Genomic DNA, 19,819 nt, shown 5'->3' with positions numbered 1-19,819 from the left:
TTTTACTCTTTTTTAATATGTTTTTGTTTTTGAATAATGGCATTTTGGCAATTTGGGTCTTTTTCATTATAGAGGCCTTCCTCTTATAAAGGGGGAGCTGACACCACTTTCACTATTTCCGATGGAAAGAAGTGCTTTATCCATCGTGACAGACCGAAACAGAAAGAATAAGGCCGTTATCTATCTAATCTTATAATTATAATTTTTTAAAATTTTTATATAAAATATAACAAATAATTTATTTTTTTTTAATTTTAAAATAATAATTATATTAAAAAATAATATTTTAATAATATTTTATTCAACTCATATAAAATTATTTCATCTCATCTCACCATCTAAATCAGAAATAAGAAACAAACCAAATGGAGCAAAGAAAAACAAAAGGCTGCAAAAGCAAAGCCATATGCAATTTGTGAAACATGGGAAGAATTTGTGAATCTGCTATAGCCGAGCACAGGGGCCGTCCAATCCGGTCCGGTTCTAGAGAAGTCACGAATAAAAAAATTTAGTCTTATCATTTTTGTTAATAAAGACAGTTAGCTATTGATCTGATCGGTTGATTCATCTGATTCGATTCATAAATTTTTTTTCTATTTTTTTACAAAAAAAAAAAATCAATACAAAAAATTAATTAAATTAGTAAAATTAAAATTAAGTAATTTTTTTAACATATTATATATAGTTAATGAATATTAAATAATTTAATTATATATATGGTCAATGGTGATCTATTGGATGAAAATTATATAATTAATTTATACAACTATTATATAAAATGATATTATATATATATATAATAATTAAATATATATATATACACACACATTTGGCCAGTCTTGATTCCATCCTGTCCAAAAAAATCACATCCAAAGTTTGACCAATAAGACTATCAGTTCAAACCGGTCCGGTCAGTTTTTCTAATCTGGACCAATAGTCTAATACCCCTAGCTGAGCATGATTAATTGAATTCCTAGCCGTGTCTTGCCTTCAGAATGATAACAAAGGAGAGAAACAGAAAATTGCAGAGAAATCAACCTTAATCCCTCAACATTCCACTTCCCCTTTTTCTCCTATGTAAGTACATTGACCATTTGCACACGTATATATTGGCTTACTTAAAAGATAAGTAGACAACGATGACATAAGCATTTAAGTACAGCTATGCCCAGTAATAAGCATCTTTCAAGTGTAATTTTTACTTGTATAAGGGGAAGAAACCTATCAACAATGACAAGATGCCACCCCGTCCTATACTTTTTATCCATCTGTATATCCATAATTTTCTTCACTCATTCATAATCTATACAAAGGGCTGCAACATCAGAAGCCAGTTGCACTGTTCTCATCGCCGGAGTGAGTTTTCAAGCAATGTACTTAACCGGCTGCGAAGTGCGAACCAACTGGTATTTATCTGCTGATCAACAGGGCACAAATCAGGTTGCCTTACTATGTAGATTTGATCCCCAACTTGACTGTAAGAATCCTGATTTCGGTACCATGTCCACAAGGCCCAGGTTTCATTCTTCACCTGCAACTCGAGTATACAAACCTGTGGTCAGATCAGATTGTACACTTCTTGGAGGTGACTTTGAGGTCTGTTCGTTGGAGCTCATATGCACCCAAAGTCAAACTGAGAAAGTGTGACTCAGAATAGATAAACAATTTTGGAACAGATACTCTTCTAGCTAAAATAGACCAATTAAAAATGTGAGCAATAATTAGTCCTAAGTCTTAAAACTTGATATTTTTATTACTTTATCAACTATTAGTTTTTTTTTTCTTTTTTTTTTATTGGCACCGGATGCCCAGGAACAGCGTCCCGACTAATCCCGGGAGTGCACAGGCCCTTAACAGGGAGTTTCCCGCAAGTGCACCTCGGGTAATTCAAGAGAAAAATCCCCCAGTCCGATGGTCCCTAGAGATTGTTTGCATCCAAGGAGATTTGAACCTTAGACCTGGGAGGAGCATACCCCCAAACCCAAGGCCTTTACCACTTGAGCCAACCCCTAAGGGTTAATCAACTCTTAGTTTTGTTCCTTCAATGCAAAATTCTAACATAAAACTACTTCTAAGGAATGGATATTAGATAAATCACTATTCTCTATCTTAGATGTTACTAATAATTGTTCAAACATTAGAGGTGCATATGTCAGATGTGCCATAAAGAATTATTAGTAATGAAATCTTATCCTAAGAATTTGACATCTTAAATCGATATTATCTTTTGTGTAAAGCAGTCACTTATCAAACTTCCAATGTAGATACCAGACAGAATGGGTTCTGTGATGGTACATTCTGTTATAGAAGTTCAGGTTCCAAACATTTGATGGTTGTGAAGCTTGCTAATAAGGAGAGAAACACTACCTCTAGAATACCATGGCCAAAGCTACTTTCTCTTAATGCACTGTATTCGGGTTGCCGGTCCCAACAGAACTTACCCGCTGCTGGGCCAGATGTGAAATTTGTAGCACAAAATCCACCCATGTATTGATCTGGAGTAGTCAATGGATCCAGACAGTTGCCAGGATCATCAGCATATTTGATTGCCATCTTTTCTCGATTACCCCCATCTCCAACTGTGATATAAACAGGACCACATGGATCTAAACTGTAGTTATAAACTCGATTTGACCTCTCATAAGCATGAACCTGGTGATCATTTTTACATAAATAACTTTCACGACAATAAAGACAATAAATCTTCAAATACAAATGATGCCATAAATTTATTACTAGGTTTGTAATGAGCTGAGCTGTGCAAAGCTAAGTTCTGGCTTATTCAGCCTTAGATTGTTAAAAATTATATAAGCTCGAGCTCATTTCTAGCCTTAAAATTTTAGCTAGATTTCAGATTGACATTAGCTTGTCTAGCTCCCAGGTAGCTTAATTCTTTTTATAAGTAATAAATATTTCTTGATAAGCACAAAAGGTTAACTCAAGTAGGCATGGAGCATACAAGAGAGACAACACCTATCTAGAAGGTGAAAGAGAGAAATTCATGCAAGTTGAGTCCATTAAAGTCTGTAGATAAAGTCCAAATGAGATGAACTTTTTTTTTTGTACTGTAAATGAAAGAGTGTTGATAAAGAAGTTCTTGAGCTCCTCCATTGTCCACTCACAGTCCTTGACGGTTCTATTTTTTTCTCTCATTCCAAATACACCAAATGAGGCAAATAGGGACTGTCTTTCATATTACTGCAATTAGCAAGTTGCCACCTAGTCTTCTCAAAGGAGAGAGAAAAAGGAGAAGCTACCAAGCAGCTTAATCATGCCATAAAATTTTATAAGTTCGAATATTTTTTATTACCATATATTTTTTAAACCGTTAGGGGCTCAACCTAAGTATACTGGAGTATACAATGGGAACGGCTATCTTAAGGAACGGTTGGGATTAAAAGTTTACGAACACTTGAGCATCAGAAAACCTTGATATAATATCAAGCACGCAAACCAAAAGTGTAAGGAATGCACTGTCATTGAGCACACATCTAAGTTGAAAACATGGAAGTTCTTGAGCCAAAGTTTGACAATAGGAAATATTTAAAGTCAAAAGAATATATGTATAGCGGAATGAAGTACATGGCTAAACAAAATGTTTGTTTGTAACAACAGTAAAGAGGGAAATGAGAAGAATACTCGTTATCACTTACATGTCCATTAAAGACAATGTCAACACCATAAGAGTAAAGTAACTCTTCCATCGCCACCCTCATGCACTCTACCTCCCTATAATGAGCTTTGTAGGAACTGTACCAAGGTGGGTGCCAAGCAGCTACTAGCCATGGAGTTATTGATCTATCAACATTTGCCAAGTCTCTCTCTAGCCACTTGTATTGATCCGCTGTCAATACACCAGCCTTATTAATAATTAGATGCTCAAATTGAAAAGATGACAACAATCATGCAATCATGCAAGTAATTCAAAACCACGTGACACGTTGATTATATTTATTCATAGCCAAACTGCAATAGCCTCCTGAGGTTTCTTAATGTCTTAATGTGCTCATGTAACATGTAATCATGCGAGCAGATGCCTGCTGCACTGACATCCTAAAACAGGAATGACTTAACAATGGAAGAAGCATGTCTGGCCCATAAAATACCCATTCACACATCCTTCTTGTTTTGGGTACATAAGAAGGGCATTTTTACGTACTATGGAAAAAAAAAGTCATTCCATTCTATTCTACAAAGCACATTTAGAAGTACACTCTCCCCCTCACATTTACACCCCACCCCCCCCCCCCCCCCCCGGCCCCCGGTGCCACTTACAGTGACACTGATTTATACCAAGAATAGAGAGAAACCCGAATCAATCAAGCCATTAGAACCATCACAAAGATCTAGAAACCAGGGAAACATGTCTCCATTTTAAAATATAATTGTCACATAGGTAAATGAAGATGATTTTAACACCACTGGTTTCAGTTCAAAATAACTAGATTCTAAAATATACGTTGTACATTCCCTTGCTACTAGCAATAAACTGATTCTTTTCCACTTATCGAAATCTTTTTAAAACTTATCAAACATATAATAATCTGATTATTTCCATGTTTTATTACAAACCCACTAAATGAAAAAACTCTTGATCAATATCCTTTCAAAAGCTCTTGTTTCCCTCCATATTTTCTTCCCTGTTCATCAGTTTTTTTCAGACCCATCTTTACCTTTACATCATGGATGGACATCCAAATCCATCCAAGACCTCAAGGTAGCCTGGAAAAGAAAGAAAATGAAAAAAAAAAGATATATTACCTGATTTATTGTATGCAATATAGGCCCCAAGCATGATGAAATGTATTCCACCTGCATTAAAGGAGTAATAGAATGTGGATGAAGACCCACTTTCATCGGATGGGAATGCAAATCGAGAGCTATAAGCAGCAAATGTCTGGTTTCCAGCTTGTGCTTCTATTTCATGGTTTCCTTCTACCACCATTATTGGAACTTTAGACACCAAATTCTGCATGAACCTATAAAAAAATGTTCAGTGACTGAGACATAAGCACCAAAGTTTATACAAGAAAAAAATTATAATATCCAATTTGCATACTTCAAGAAAAAAGAGTAAGGGAAAAAAATATATTGGAGATTTCACCTTCCCCAGTAATCCCAACGAGGCTGATAAGTTTCATGAATGGGAGTTTGTGGAAATGAGCAAGAATAACAGTCAGAGCTGGTCCCATTTGTGAGATAGAGATTTGCATAAGTAACATCACCAACCAATAGAACAAGATCAGGTTTATTACTAATCAAGTGACTGATGGTGGTAGTTGTATTATACGTAAGACCAAGATCTCCCACTACTGCTATTCTGTCCGGATAAATTCTTGGACCAGAAATTGGCATAGTCTTGAAGGAGTGGAATTTACTCATGGCTGGTATAGATGGGTCTCCACATCGATAGAAGTATAATGTGCTCGGTTTCAACCCTGCATGGATACATTGACATAAGCTGTGAACATATTAAAAACTCAACAAGTAACATTTCCATTGGTTGTTTCAGGCTCTGTTAGATTGCCCTTCAGCAAAAGCTAACAGGCCTGGAAAAGATGCGTAGATCTTTTCAAGTGATCCATTTTTGTAACTCATTTTCCAAGCAATAAACTTAAGCATCCAGTCATTTAGCAGGGTTAGGAAAATGAATGCACCATAAACACATTGAGGCAATACACTACAAGATGTAAAAACTTCTTTGGAGCATTAATCGTGACCACTAATTCACTGACAACAAATGAGTCACCAAGGGACAGACGAAACGGACAGAATTCATAGATAAAAAACTCTCCTATCATTATTTCAATATATACACATTGTGTCCAACATGGTGAACGTCATCTGTTTTTCTCAAAATTTATGCAAAAACTTCATATTAAACATCGCCAAGAAATTAAACCAATGATCTAGAGTTTTTCCTTCAAATTGTTGCAGGCCCTATAGCAAAAACAGACTGGAACAAACAGCCTCTTAAAAAAAAAAAAAAAAAAAAAAAAAACTTATTTACTCAAAGAAAGATAGCAAAGCTTAAAATATGAAAACAAAATATGTGACCCAACATGTCTTGGAGCTACTTGACAGCAGGAAAAAAAAAACTTAATCGAAATTAAGCACCACTGTATGTTTCTTCAAATAAACAGAATTTTCAGAAAAATAGTCCCAAGTTATTAAGTAAGACAAATACAAAACCTGTAAGACGAACATGATGGATGATTCCGGAGGTGTAATTTTGGAGACCTTCAAAAGGATAAAGCTGATTGTAAACAAGAGAATATCCTGTGGCTTCATGTGTCAGTGGATATCTTATCTTTCCAAAGCGAACAATACTCGAGACAGTTTTAGGGTCTAATGGCTTTATGTCATAACCAATTTGTGATTCACCTGCAAAGTCCCATATGAATTCACTTAATTAAGCGACTGAATAAGAAGATTTTAAAAATGACGCACCCACTGAAATTCAGTATAAAAATTCCAAACAATGAAACAGTTCTTCATGTGACAATTAAACTGGAAACAAATCCCTTTCTATAATCATAGAAACTAAACAGCTATATTACATACTCAACCACCAATGACTAAAAAGATGATTTCCAAAGAAAAATAAATAACTACACACAACTTAAGTATTGATTCGATTTCCTCAATAAAGAGGAAGATTATGACGAAAAACAGGACATGTCAATAGCTAGTGTTGACTTTTCCCTCTGTTGTTTCTTATTCATCCAACAAAGGATGAGCCGAAACAAGGGGAAAAAAAGATCAAATGAAAATTGCAAATATATACAGAAAATTAGGTAAGTATGTTATGGTCACCTATAACGCTATTAACTAAACTTGTGAAAGAAAAAACACAACTTTTGAAAGAATGGAAGAAAGAAAAATTGCAAAGTATGTTAAATTTTAAGAGTAAAAAGACAAGTGGAGCTATGAAAAAGAAAAGAAAAAGACAGTAAAAGTTGGAAATTCAAAAGAAGGGGAGGGAACCTGTGATCCAGGAGATCCAGACGGAGTCGTAATGGGCGGAGAGGGAGACGGAAATCTGCTCTGGCTCGAACCCTTTGACGCGGCGCTGAACCCTGGGATCAGAGTCCGGCAAATCCACCGCGACGCCACGCAGATTAGCATCGAACGGCACAGTCACGGGCTCGAACGGGCCGTCCAGAGTCGACGGAATATTTATCCCGGCGGCGACGGCATTAAAAATGAACCATGAAATCGCAAGGAGCGCGAGAACACCACAATGCCTCGAGAAAGTCATTACCAGTGATAAATCTCCATTGGAACACAGAGACAGAAACAAAGAAACAGAGAGAGGGTCGGAAAATATCTATAGCTTTTCCAAAGCAATTGGGGGACTATGAACAGTTAGAAACCGTTGGGATTGTGATGTGGGAAAGCGAGAAAGTGTTGGGTGGCATGAACCGACCGGGTGTTTTGTCCTTTAGCTCGCTCGTTGTTTTCTCCGTGAGAAGTGTTATTATTTCTAAAATAATATTTTAAAAATTAATTTATAAATTTACGTTAAATGTTAAATTTAATTTATAATAAAACAATACTAATACGTTATAAGCGAAATATTTTAATTTTGCATTCAAATTTATAATAATTTTTTATACATATATTTTTATAGTTTAAAGCTAGATACGTGCTATTTCAACAAAAAAAAAAAAAAAAAGAGCTAGATTTGTGCAGTACGTAAATCCCTCCACATACTGTGCAATACGTAATTCCCTTCGCATACTGGTTAGTGACGTAATTTAATTTAGAATATAAATTTTAAGATTTGAATCTTATAAATTAAAAATACTGTTTAAATAATGTGGATGATTTTCTTTACACTGATTTGATAATAGAATAATTAATCTTATTATATTAAATATATTTTATGAACAATATTAAATACAGCAAAATCTATGTATTGTATTTATGTCTATGTAGAAAATTTGATCGAAACCTACGAAATGCAGTTCTCGTGTAGGAGTTCCTAACTTCTCGCAAATTCGCACTCACATCCATAAAACCACCATTAAAGACATGTAACTCACCAAAGAAGCATGATTAGTACTTTCAATGTTTTTTTAGATAGTGAAATGAGATAAGATTAAATGGTTTTAGATAAATTAAATAAAATATTGTTAGAATATTATTTTTTTAATATTATTATTATTTTGAGATTTGAAAAAATTGGATTGTTTATTTTATTTTGTGTAGAAATTTTAAAAAATTATAATGATAAGATAAGATGAGTTGAGATGGTTTCTGTGAGAGAAGCCTATCCCAGAAGGGCCTAAACCCAAGAAAGCCAAGTTATGAAACCTCAGGCCCACGGATCGAGTAACAAGCACGAACCAACCTAGGGTTGCCTGTCGACACCAAGCTCAGAGGTGCCAAGGAGAACGTCTCGGGACTCGGCAAGTTGCTGAGCCCTATCACAAAGCATCTGACAGGACACCCAATTACATGTGGACGGCAGTACGTGCCCGATCACAGATTCGACAGACCCAAGGCACGCCACGATCAATGTCTATGTCAGAAGACCCAACGCGCAACGGCACACCCCACGTACTACGAACGGCTCACCCGCGATATGACACACTATCATGGCAGGGAAGTGGCTGCAGGACAAACTTAGCACGACTGACACGACACGATCTCCCTCTAGGCTGCAGACTAACACACTGGGCGACAAGAAAATTAGTGGTGGCAAGTCTAACACCGAACAGACCATGATCTCCCTCAAACAGCAGAACTCAAATCAAGTATAAATAGGGGGATCCCTTCTATAGGAGCCGTTCTCACTCTCTATCTGGTAACCTTTACTATCATTCTATATTTTTGAACTTCCTCTATAGAATTATCCACTGACTTAGGCATCAGAGTGATCCCGAAAGTTATCGGAGCTTCTTCTCTCTCTTAGTTGTAAGCGACGTGGAGCTTGGGCATCGCCGTACTGCTCAGGTTGTAAAACACAACATCAACAATTTCTGTATTCAAACGTTAAAATAGTTGAGGGAGGATGTAACCTTTGTATTCTAGAAATTGGCTTCACCAACCTTTGAAAGATGAGGAACAAAACAAACCACCAAAGTATTTAGCATTTCACTAAAGTTTACACATATCATGTTTATGCCTTATGGCCATCGGAACTTTTATCCCCGACTCGTTTTTCATGATTTTTATCGATGTGACATTTTATAATATGATGGAAGCATTATATATCAGTATTTAAGATGAATCTAATAATTACTCTGCCCTTCATAATTTATACAACTGAAATGTCATACAATAGAGTTAAGAATTTAAATATCTTTTATAAATAAGGTCCTATTATGTAAGCGGTGTATTAAAAAGTATGTCCACCATACTAGTTTGCAAATACAATGAATCTTGTTATACAGTATCTAATGTCTTTACACTATTAGAAAAAAAAAGGGTGCGGCTACTATGCCGCCCATGTTGACCTCTGAGCGTACCGTCCAGTGTAAATTTTTTTTTTTTCACATTTTTTTAATACATTTAAATATTTTTAAAAAATAAAAAAAATATATCAATATACTTAAAATCACTTTTTTAATCATTAAGTAAAAAAAAAAATTTGCCAAGCGGTCAAATGGAGTGGTACAAATGGGAGAGCAAAGTAGTGTTTCTAAAAAAAAAGGTTTGTGATCGGCGCCTCGTTTGTTTTCAGTTATGACATGAAATGAGTTGAGATTAAAGTTAAAAATTTGAATAAAATATTGTTAGAATATATTTTTTAATATTATTTTTATTTTAGAATTTAAAAAGGTTAAATTATTTATTTTATTTTGTGTAAAAAATTAAAAAAATTATAATAATGAGATGGAATGTTTTCAAAATTTTTAAAATTTTAAATTTTAATCTTGAAAGCAAATCAAGCCGTTATTATAATACATAAAAAAAGTAAAATGATCCCATGTAATTTTTCAGATGGCTAAATCTTAAATGATAGTGTACAAATTCTTTGACTATCGCAATTGATTTACGGTTTAGATAGTGAAATAGATGAGATAGTTTTATATGAAAGTTAAAAGTTGAATAAAATATTATTTAAATATTATTTTTTAAGATTTAAAAAAATTGAATTATTTATTATATTTTATATAAAAATTTAAAAAAATTATAATAATATAATGGGATAAAATGAAATTCTTTCGAAAGAACTTGGCATTTCCAAAACTATACCCTACGGGCCTACATATCCTTTTAGTCGAGCAAATAAGAAGCTGACATGACCCAACTGGCACAATTTTGGTAGTTGGTGGTTAGGAGGATGTGTGAAAGCCGCAGATATAAATGATGGGTCCAGTAAACATTGTTTTGACTATTACCAATTTCATAGTTTGCGTTTCAGATTTTTCTAATTGGATTAGTCAAAGTTAATAGATTTTTTTAAAAATATGAAAAAATTTGATTTTTAATTATTTTATTTATATAAATTTTTATATTAAAATAGCTACTTTTCTATTATATAATAATAAAATAATATAAGATAAATTTAATTTTAATTATTCATATCAAATCCTCACATTAAATTATATATTTATTCATTATATAGTAGTGAATAACTAATAATTTCAAAAATATTTAATTTTTTTAATTATTAATTTATTTTATTTTATTATATTTTACTATTCTACCTATTATATATTAATTAATAATTATATTCTTATTAAATTAATATATCATTAACTTAAATTAATATATTAATTGTGATAAAATATGTGATAGAAAGAAAGTGAGAGAGAAATAATTAATAAAATATGTATTTGATGTATGTACAGTAATCTTCAAATTTGAAAAAATTTTTAAAAGTTACTGTAATTAAATTTCAAATATTTGAAATTTGACTAATCCAATGTGAGCATATTTTACTTTCTAATAGCTAAATACTCATTGGATTTAACTTTTAGTTAATCCAATAAGAATGCTATAATATAAACTCGTGCAAGTTTATTGGAAAAAAATACGATTCACATCAAAATTTTATTTTATTTTTATGATAAATCTATTTTTTTTTAAGGGATTGTACAAGATGCGCACATTCCAAATTTGTGTCTAGCATTATTCTAAAAATGCTCATTTTACAAATTTAAACGACGCTATTTTAAATGTAAGATAGTTTTGTATTTTACATAAAAGTCCTCCAATGAAAATATAGTTGAAAGAAATGAGAAATAATATTTACAGTCATAGAGTATGTAAGTACTGTGCAATCTTTTCGTAAAAAAGTGAGTAAATAGGGACTCACATGGAAAAAAATTAATTTTTTAATAGTGAACTCCACTCTTTTTCAAAAAAATTATGTAATACTTACACACTTCACGATTATAACTATATGTAGTATTACTAGTAAAAAATTATACAAAAGAATTGTAACTTGGATCCATTTTCTAACCAAAATCGGCTTTTAAGTTCTTAGCCTTCATGAGGCACAGAGATTTCGGGCCGGTTTGGATGCCCATATGAGATGCAAATTATCTCATCTGAGCTGTACAGCGTGCTTCATCTGCCAATCCAAACAGCAGAATACAAAGTATTATCGCATTTCTAATTTTTCAACCACTACAATTACTTTCTGACATAAAACAATAAAAAAGACATTCAACAGTAAAAAACATTGTCTTCTTCAGTGCGCAGTTCTTTTTTTCTCATCCTATTTCGAATTGTCTTCCTCTTTGTTCACGCCCCTTCCTCCGGCCAAATTGAGAAAAAATATCTATCACACTTTTAATACATATAATTATTTATTACAATAATCAAAATTATTCTAATTATAAATTAGAATATAAAAATTCGAATTTCCTATATAGAGAAAAATAAATAGGTCTTAATTAGAATAATATCTTTTAACAAAGATATTTTAATTTTTGGAAATATAGAGTAATTTCGGCCAACAACAAAAAAATAAAATTTGGGATTTAAATTTGTTTATAGATTTTTTAATCAATAATAAATATTACTTTTTATTATTGAAATTACTTAAGTACCCATGTATCATAATGCAGATAAAATATCTATCAATTCATCAACAAATTAGTTAATTGTCAATTATGCAATTATTTAATAATTAAGCAATAACATAAAGTAAATAAATTGTATAACATCAAGATTGGTATCGAATGGAAACCCTTTAAAGAATTCTTTAAAGATAAAACCCTACGAGGCAGCCAAACCCAGAAAAATCAATTTTATTATTTAAAAATCAATTATAAGTAAAATTCAATTAGAAAACCTTTATTAATTTACACTCTTACTTGACCAGATAAATAACCTATTTTTCTTCTATAGTAGTAGCAGCTAGAACCTCTGATGATCTTTAAACATTGGCTTTTCTTCTGAAACTCCAGTGACTGAAACTCGATCAATCAATTCTTCAACATAGAGCACAATCACATTCTTTGAGAGAAACAATATGAAAATTCTCTAAGGAATTTTCTCACCAAAATATGCACTGTAAAGTGCTCTAAAAAATATCTAGATCTGAATCTCTACAGATCCTAACCAGTAGGATCATTTAAATAAACTATCTGAAAGCAGTTTTAGTTTTAATAGGACTCTACTGAAGGTCGCGAAGTCGTCTCCTGACGGAATACTGACATTGTGTGATAACTCTTCATTGCAGTAATAGATTTTAGGTCAACCTCTTTTCTAGATAAGTGCAAATTCATTGGGACTCAATTTTTTCACTTATGACTTATCTAAACAATCTCTAATACCTCTTAGAATAACTTAATATTGTTATAGATAAAGTCAATAAATAATTTACATTCATCCAAAATTACCAACTTAATGATAGGATAAATTTTATCATTTTAGTCAAATAATCTTATCCAAACTTATCAATTTAGTCACCTAGTTCTAGCCAAAATTTTACATCTACAACTAATATATTCATGACTATTACCCAATAATTATTAAATGATTTTCAATCATTGGTGGGACCCACTCCTTTATCAAATCACAAAAAGTAAAAACTATCTAATCTCACTATCCAAACACACTTTTTTACAAACTATCACATATCATCTTAATTCAAAAATCTCACTACTATTCAAAATATTTCATCTCATCTTAACTTAAAAATCTCACTATTATTCAAAATATCTCATCTGAATTGCATAACCAAACGAGACCTCCGTCATTTCATTTTCAAGGGTGTAAGTTATATCTCTATTTTTTTTTTTTTTTTTTTGATAAGTCAAAAGGTAAATAAACTTATATCTAATTATTTTTTATTGGATGCAAGCCAAACTCTAGAGAAACATGTGAGAGTAACACAATAAAATCGTAAGTTAAGTTTACATATTGGCACTGATATAAGCAATCATTTACAATTCTTGCCATGAATTAAAGAAATTCTCACAATTAAATTTGAAATGTTTCCTCCAAATAATTATCAGTTAGGGATGGATGGGCATTACTAATTAATTTCTTATGTGCTTTCATTTCAGAAAATGGTCCACCTCATTATAAAAGTAAATTTACAAATTGACATGGTTTCACGTGATGCGTTAGATCTGTTTTACCCTAAAAGTAACTTTACAATATGATGTATTGCATCAAGCTATGTCAGTTTGTGAATTTACTTATATATAATCCATTTGTGGCTAAACTGTTTCTCTTATTTTGATATGAGTTGTGCTATACCTACCGAAGGTGTAGCCCGACAAATGTCCCGTTAAAGCAAAATGCCTTTTTTTCATACATTTTTTTCTCTGTCCTTAAACATTTAAAAAGAAATTTATAATATCATTAAAAAATATTTACTTAATCATGAAATAAAAAGAAAAAAAAAAAAAAGAAGAAGGGGTCTCAGTAGAAATGCTCGGGATCCCAAAAATTTCTCTTTTGATATTATCCTAATTTCTAAGATAGACCTTACAAACTAATCATGAAGGAAGTTAATTATTTATCCACGCAGAATACCTCCTTCACGTCACATCACGATCAAATGTCAAAATTAGATAAAGAAAAATTATACTCATCATCTTTCCTATACCACACACATGCATTTTTTTTTTTACCTTTTTTATTTTCTTTCTCTTAGAAGGTGTGTGGTATAAGAATGATGAATAAAAAAACTCATTTATAGTCATTTTTATCATCATCCTCGTAACATCTCTTCATGCGACATCAAATTATTGGCTTACAAGTAGAATAAAACAAATAATTTACAATCATTTAATATTGCGCCATGAGATAGTAGATGGTAAAAGAGATAGCGAGTAGCATTAAGCGAATGAAATAGTTCCACATCACACATCTTACTTACTATCCACCCTTACAAAAACATTTTTGTTTTAGAGGCAAAAGAAGGTGACATGAAGCATTTTGAAATTTAGAAAGACAAACATGAATTAATAATAAGATACAAATCCATTTAAAGAACTCGCAATCCCTCAACCAACAAAAACTAAACTTATAAACATATATAATTGGTTAATCTCAGTGGGTAAAGTAAAATGTAGCATTGACATATTTAAAACTGATTACAAACTGGATACAATTTAATGCAACAAACTCAAAGAAGCCAATTAACACAATAATGGTTCATAAACAATACAGATGATGGTAATGGCCATAGTGGAAGAACAAATGAGATACATGTATTCTTTCGACTCAATATCAAACACAACCTATATATAACATTCCAGCATCCAAGGCTTCTGCAATATAAGAAATTCGGTGAAAGATTAGCATGGCTTTTCTAAAGCATTAACAGGAGGATCTAATAGAAATAAAGATTCTAATTACAATTTAAGCTCAAAGTCATGTATCAGGTACTTGACACCTACAACACAACTTATAAACATAAGTACTTTGATGAGATAATTTATGAATTACAAGAACTAGTCCAATGAAAAAACAAAGTATCAACTACTATACTTATGAACCCTTCCAATATTACAAAAAATACAACCCCAGGGAATAATGGGGAGAGAAGGGCCAAAACAGTGATGAGTTCCAAAGAGCGGTCATCTACTCATTCAACCTTTGGTTCTCATAATTGTGATGCTTCCTTTTCCTCCTTCAGTGCGAATTTTTGTTTTTCCAACTACAGGCTTCCCAGAGAAGGCCGAAGTGGGGTAAGAAATGACAGGATCTTCATTACCTTGCTTCGATTTTGAAGGAGGTGGTGTGCGAATCCTCTGGTTTATTTCTTTCAAAGTTACATCTCCGTGGGCCCCACTTGGTTTAATGAAAGCAAATGGATAGGCAACAGAAGCAGCCAACTTAGTTGGAGTCCGTATGAAAGAATTCCTACCTATGTGGGCAAAACAGATCTGAACCAGTTAGTTTTTATTTTCTTTATTTCATGGTATATGTGTAAGTTGTTTCCAGGCATAAGAATCTAGCAGCATCATTAATTTTGCAGAGAACACATATTTAAAATCTATTATAACATTTTTTTTTTTTTTAAAAAATTGATGCCTTGGCTCTCATGACAAATGAGTACATGACTATATCCAAATGACTCCAGTGAAGAGTACTTCTACTTGCAAGCAGGTGTGGAAGACACACCACCCACAATGTTTATGCTGCAAGATTTGCTTTCCAATATTAAAATTTAAAATTTCTCTTACAAATCAAATCATGCCACATTAGCGGTGTGAAAGATGTGTTCTCCACACCGGCTTGCAAATAGAATTTTTCCTCCAATGAATGGAAGCCACAATTTCATGGTAACAACTGTTATAACAGGATTCATAGATCTTTTGAGCAAACAAACACAAGCAACGAATAGTATATTAAGTGCAGAGAGAAACCTTTAAAAACAATTTTTTGAGGAGTTCGAGTAACATGCTGTTGGACCACATTATCTTCATACTTGGGTGGAAAGTCACACAACTCTACAAGATAAAACTAACTCAATTGTATCAGAAATGATGCTGCATGCAGGAAAAATAGAAAGAAGAGAACAAAGAAAAAATAGTAAACAATATATAAAGCCAAAACAATCTCATGCACCTGCAATGTCGAACTGAATATCAGGTGCTCCAGATAAATCCCTGAGTCTCAAATGATAAAGGAATCAGATTGATGTAAAATAGTTGTTGCACTAAAAATTGAAGTCCAAAGAAGCATACACATCATCAGTGTTGAAATTCATCTCGGTATCATTAAAGCATTCTGCAAGCCACTCTTCAGATGACTGATCCAGGCACTCATTAGTCAAGGCAGATGCATTTCCTGAGATACATTGAATTTCAATTAAAAATTAAAAAGAAAAACTTGTGCTACATAAATCATATTAGTGAAGAATATGGCCAAGATAAATAATACAAACCTGAAGGCCCAGAAATCCAATATGATGATTCAGGGCAAAACTCTTCGAGTGAATCCTCCCTCTCCTAAACATAGAACCAGAACAATGTTGATGACAATTCAGAACAACATCCACAGCAAATATAAAGTTCTGTTCATTTACTTGATTGCCATGATACTGGTACCGAACACATTAGAACCAACAGATGCTTTGGTCACAAAATTTACCAAAGTGTGTAATTCCTAGAGAAAGGAGAGAAAAATGAATTGAGGCTAGTTAGGCAATATACCAAATATAAATAACAATTGTTGCACGTTTAAGCTTGGTTTAACAAATCTGATGACATTCTTTTCCCAACTACGTGCATAGGTACCAAAAATTAAGTGCATATTGATGCATATTACATTATCCGGATAACATTCTTTTCCTAATCAACAACATAAGGATTGTATTGGAATAGAATATATGAATAGCAATCATTTTCATCCATTGTCAATATGAATATTATTTTACATCCAAAAATAAAAGATTATTCCACGCCATACATAGAAAACAAGTAAAGAGTTACCCAGGACTCACATTTGATTTTAGGAATGCAGATGACCTCTCTTCACTTGAATGGGAAGGATCCGTGGCTTGACTGTTGAACTGTAGCATCCGGCGCCTCTTTACTTGTAAAGAACTCTCTCTACATTCTTCTGGTTCCTTGTCCATATTCCCTAGAAACACACTTTCAAGTTATCAAGCGAAGAAAAGGCGCTATCCACTGAAGGCACGGGTAATCACAATTATATCAAAGAATATTGGGAACAAACGATGGTGGAAGGAAAAAAGTACCACTATGAGCAACATGGTAAGCCAAATCCCCACAAGCCTTGACAGGAGTTGTTTCATCGAATATGTATGAAAGATCCTCTTTGTTCTGTGGTACTCCATTCCATAGGCATTCAGATATGTCTGCTAAAAAAATATGATCCTAGCAGACATCACGCACCTCATTCGAGTGCACAAACCAGTGAGTTGACGAAGAATCAGAATGAGAACTTACCGGAATTGGGATCCTTTTGTAGACAATAATCTTTTCTGTGCCAGTCCCATGACTCACTACTACCATTTCATGCAAAGAAGAAAACAAGGCCATGTTCATAAATAAACATTTCTAAAGCTAAGTAAATTAAATCTCCAACCACAAGAATTTCAGCTCATCCAGTGCCAATGTGGAAGAAAGTCACGATGGGGTTGAGAAGCTAGTACCCAAATTTTAATTTTGATAAGTAATTGCACATTTTATTGCGCAAGTACACAGACAGTTTAGGAGTGGAAGCTCAGGCTCCAAATCACCTACAATAATATTTGGTAATATCTACATTGATAACCTTTTCTATTTAGGGATTGAAGAGATTGCAATAGTTAACAACACCTAACAAGTCAGAAGCAGAAGAGTACAATGGCAAAATTGGAAAATCGTTCGGCTGAATAATACTGTAACTGCAAATACTAGCAAGAAACAGGTAAGCAAACAGAAAAGTGGAATGGGAATATTGGGTCAATTTCTAGACTTTGAAAAGAGCATCAAATAAAGAAAAAAAGGGGTGCTTTCTTAATCTGGATATAAACACTTACTTAATCTGGATATAAACACCCATGGGGAGCTACATGAAAGAGAATCATAACCCGGGAGTATTATCAGACAGATTAGCAAAGAAAAAGCAAAAGGAAGAAAGTGGGAAAATATTATCAGAGCCCACATCCTCATTGTCATTATAACTTCAAAAATAAACCAAACAATCTAAAAAAACGGAATAAAAAAAAAAAGAATGAAATCAGGCAAATCCATTTCATAAAAGACTGAGAAAAGTGAAGAACCCTGAATAAAAAACATAAATGCAAATGAAAAAAAAATAGTGAGGCAAAGAAAAAGAAAAATATATCATCCGAATCCACATTTCCATGAAAAACCCAGAAACATGTTTCACAAAAACAGATGGAGTGGATGGGAAAAGATAGATTTACTTTTCATTGTTGTAATCCATTCCAGTATCAGCAGCCACCAAAACAAAATTCACAGCCTTCTACCTCTGTACGACCACAAGTAGCCGTTACCAAGAGATCGATTTGCTCACACACCCACGCTCTCGCTATATTTCAGGCTACGCTGTCTGCTGCTTGAGATGTGTGCTGTTTGGTAAGCGAGAAAAAGTGCACACTCTCTCTCTCTAGGAAACAGCAAACAAGGGCGGTAAGGTCCATGACCACGACCATTACAGTGAGCGCTTTTACTCCATTGGGACCCACTCCCGAGTCCGTTACTCGAGCGATTTAATTCCCTTTTTAATTTAATCCAATCCCCTTGCATTTTTGTCTTAAACTCTTAATTAGGAAAATGTTCCGTTTCGCATTATTTTGCTAAAAATTGGGGTGGCAATTTTTTTTATGGGGACAAAAAAAAAAAAAAAAAAAAAAAAAAAAAAAACATAGCCTCCATTTTTTAAATCGAAACTTCCTACTCCTACTATTTTTAATATCAAATATATTTTATAATTCAGAAAAATAAACTGTATATATTTTATATTATTTAATGCTGCGATCACGCTAATATAATATATTTTAAATAATCTCATAATTATTTGAAAATTTAAATTTTTTAACGTGATCAAGATTACAGAATTTAAAATAAATAGTAATATCTTATTTTTTTATTAAATAATCTTTTATTTAAATTATCTATATATCTTTTTTTAAAGAATATGAGAGTTATTAAATAGTAATGTTAGATACAGTTATGAGTTGTGCAAGTGCGGTGTACTCATTTTAAAAAAAGTGGGGTTTACTATTAAAACATTAATTTTTTCATGTGAGTTCTATGTTTACTCACTTTTTTAAAAAGAATGCACAGTAATTACACATTCTATAACTACAAATATCATTTTTATACAGAAGAATTATACTCATCAGTCACTATTTACTACCACACCCCATACCTACAATTTTTTTTTCATAGAATGTGAAAGTTCTTTTCATAGAATGTAGAGTGTGTGATAGTCAATAGAATTTTTCTTGTTTTAGCTAGTTAGGTAGGCATGAAAGAGTTTTTCTATGTGCAATTAAGTTTACGTACCAATCTGCGTATTAATGTTGTTACTTTCATATTTTAAATTTAAATTAGTATTGTTTTTAATAAAATTTATTTTTTTACCAATCATATTAAATGAGTGCGTATATTAATACACATAATCATTTATAAATAGATTTTTTCGGTATGAAATGAATTTTTACACGTGCGAGTGGAGGATGGATTGGGAATTAGACACATGACATTACTTTTTAGAAAAATAATTGAGGTGAGCATCGTAGGATTGGGTGGCAATTGGTGATGGGCCGGAAAAGCCGGGAACTTCCTTTTTTCCGTGGGCTTGCCTCAATAGTCAATACTGTGCGCATCAGTTAGGCAGTACCTTCTTTTGATCAAATTTAAGAGGTCAACGATATGTTAAAGAAATTGGAAAGCGATCCTCAAGGATCTCTTGA

The 19,819-nt window shown here is 32.7% G+C and overlaps 1 protein-coding gene across 7 annotated transcripts; it reads right to left on the bottom strand.

The window, feature by feature from the left end:
- Positions 1 to 1,022: 1,022 nt before the first annotated feature.
- On the bottom strand, positions 1,023 to 18,534 carry LOC121252990 (protein XRI1-like). 7 transcript variants are annotated; one of them, XM_041152854.1, is made up of 13 exons: positions 18,305 to 18,533; positions 17,340 to 17,398; positions 17,129 to 17,248; positions 16,871 to 17,010; positions 16,313 to 16,376; positions 16,113 to 16,215; positions 15,994 to 16,034; positions 15,792 to 15,875; positions 15,137 to 15,289; positions 4,762 to 4,812; positions 3,654 to 3,844; positions 2,368 to 2,652; positions 1,023 to 1,531 (listed from the first exon to the last, which is right to left on the bottom strand). In XM_041152854.1, the coding sequence occupies exons 1-13, from the start codon at positions 18,322 to 18,324 to the stop codon at positions 1,346 to 1,348; spliced, it is 1,497 nt and encodes a 498-aa protein (XP_041008788.1). In that variant the 5' UTR covers positions 18,325 to 18,533; the 3' UTR covers positions 1,023 to 1,345. The 7 variants fall into 7 exon arrangements, 6 of the variants coding, with proteins under 6 accessions (XP_041008788.1, XP_041008789.1, XP_041008792.1 ...); XM_041152855.1 differs by having other exon boundaries at positions 17,340 to 17,395; XM_041152857.1 differs by having other exon boundaries at positions 1,400 to 1,633; positions 18,305 to 18,534.
- Positions 18,535 to 19,819: the final 1,285 nt, after the last annotated feature.

Source organism: Juglans microcarpa x Juglans regia, chromosome 2S (genome assembly GCF_004785595.1).
Source record: "Juglans microcarpa x Juglans regia isolate MS1-56 chromosome 2S, Jm3101_v1.0, whole genome shotgun sequence".
In the NCBI taxonomy this organism is placed as follows: domain Eukaryota; kingdom Viridiplantae; phylum Streptophyta; class Magnoliopsida; order Fagales; family Juglandaceae; genus Juglans; species Juglans microcarpa x Juglans regia.
The sequence above is the reverse complement of the archived record's forward strand: the minus strand, read 5'-3'. Positions and strand labels throughout refer to the sequence as shown.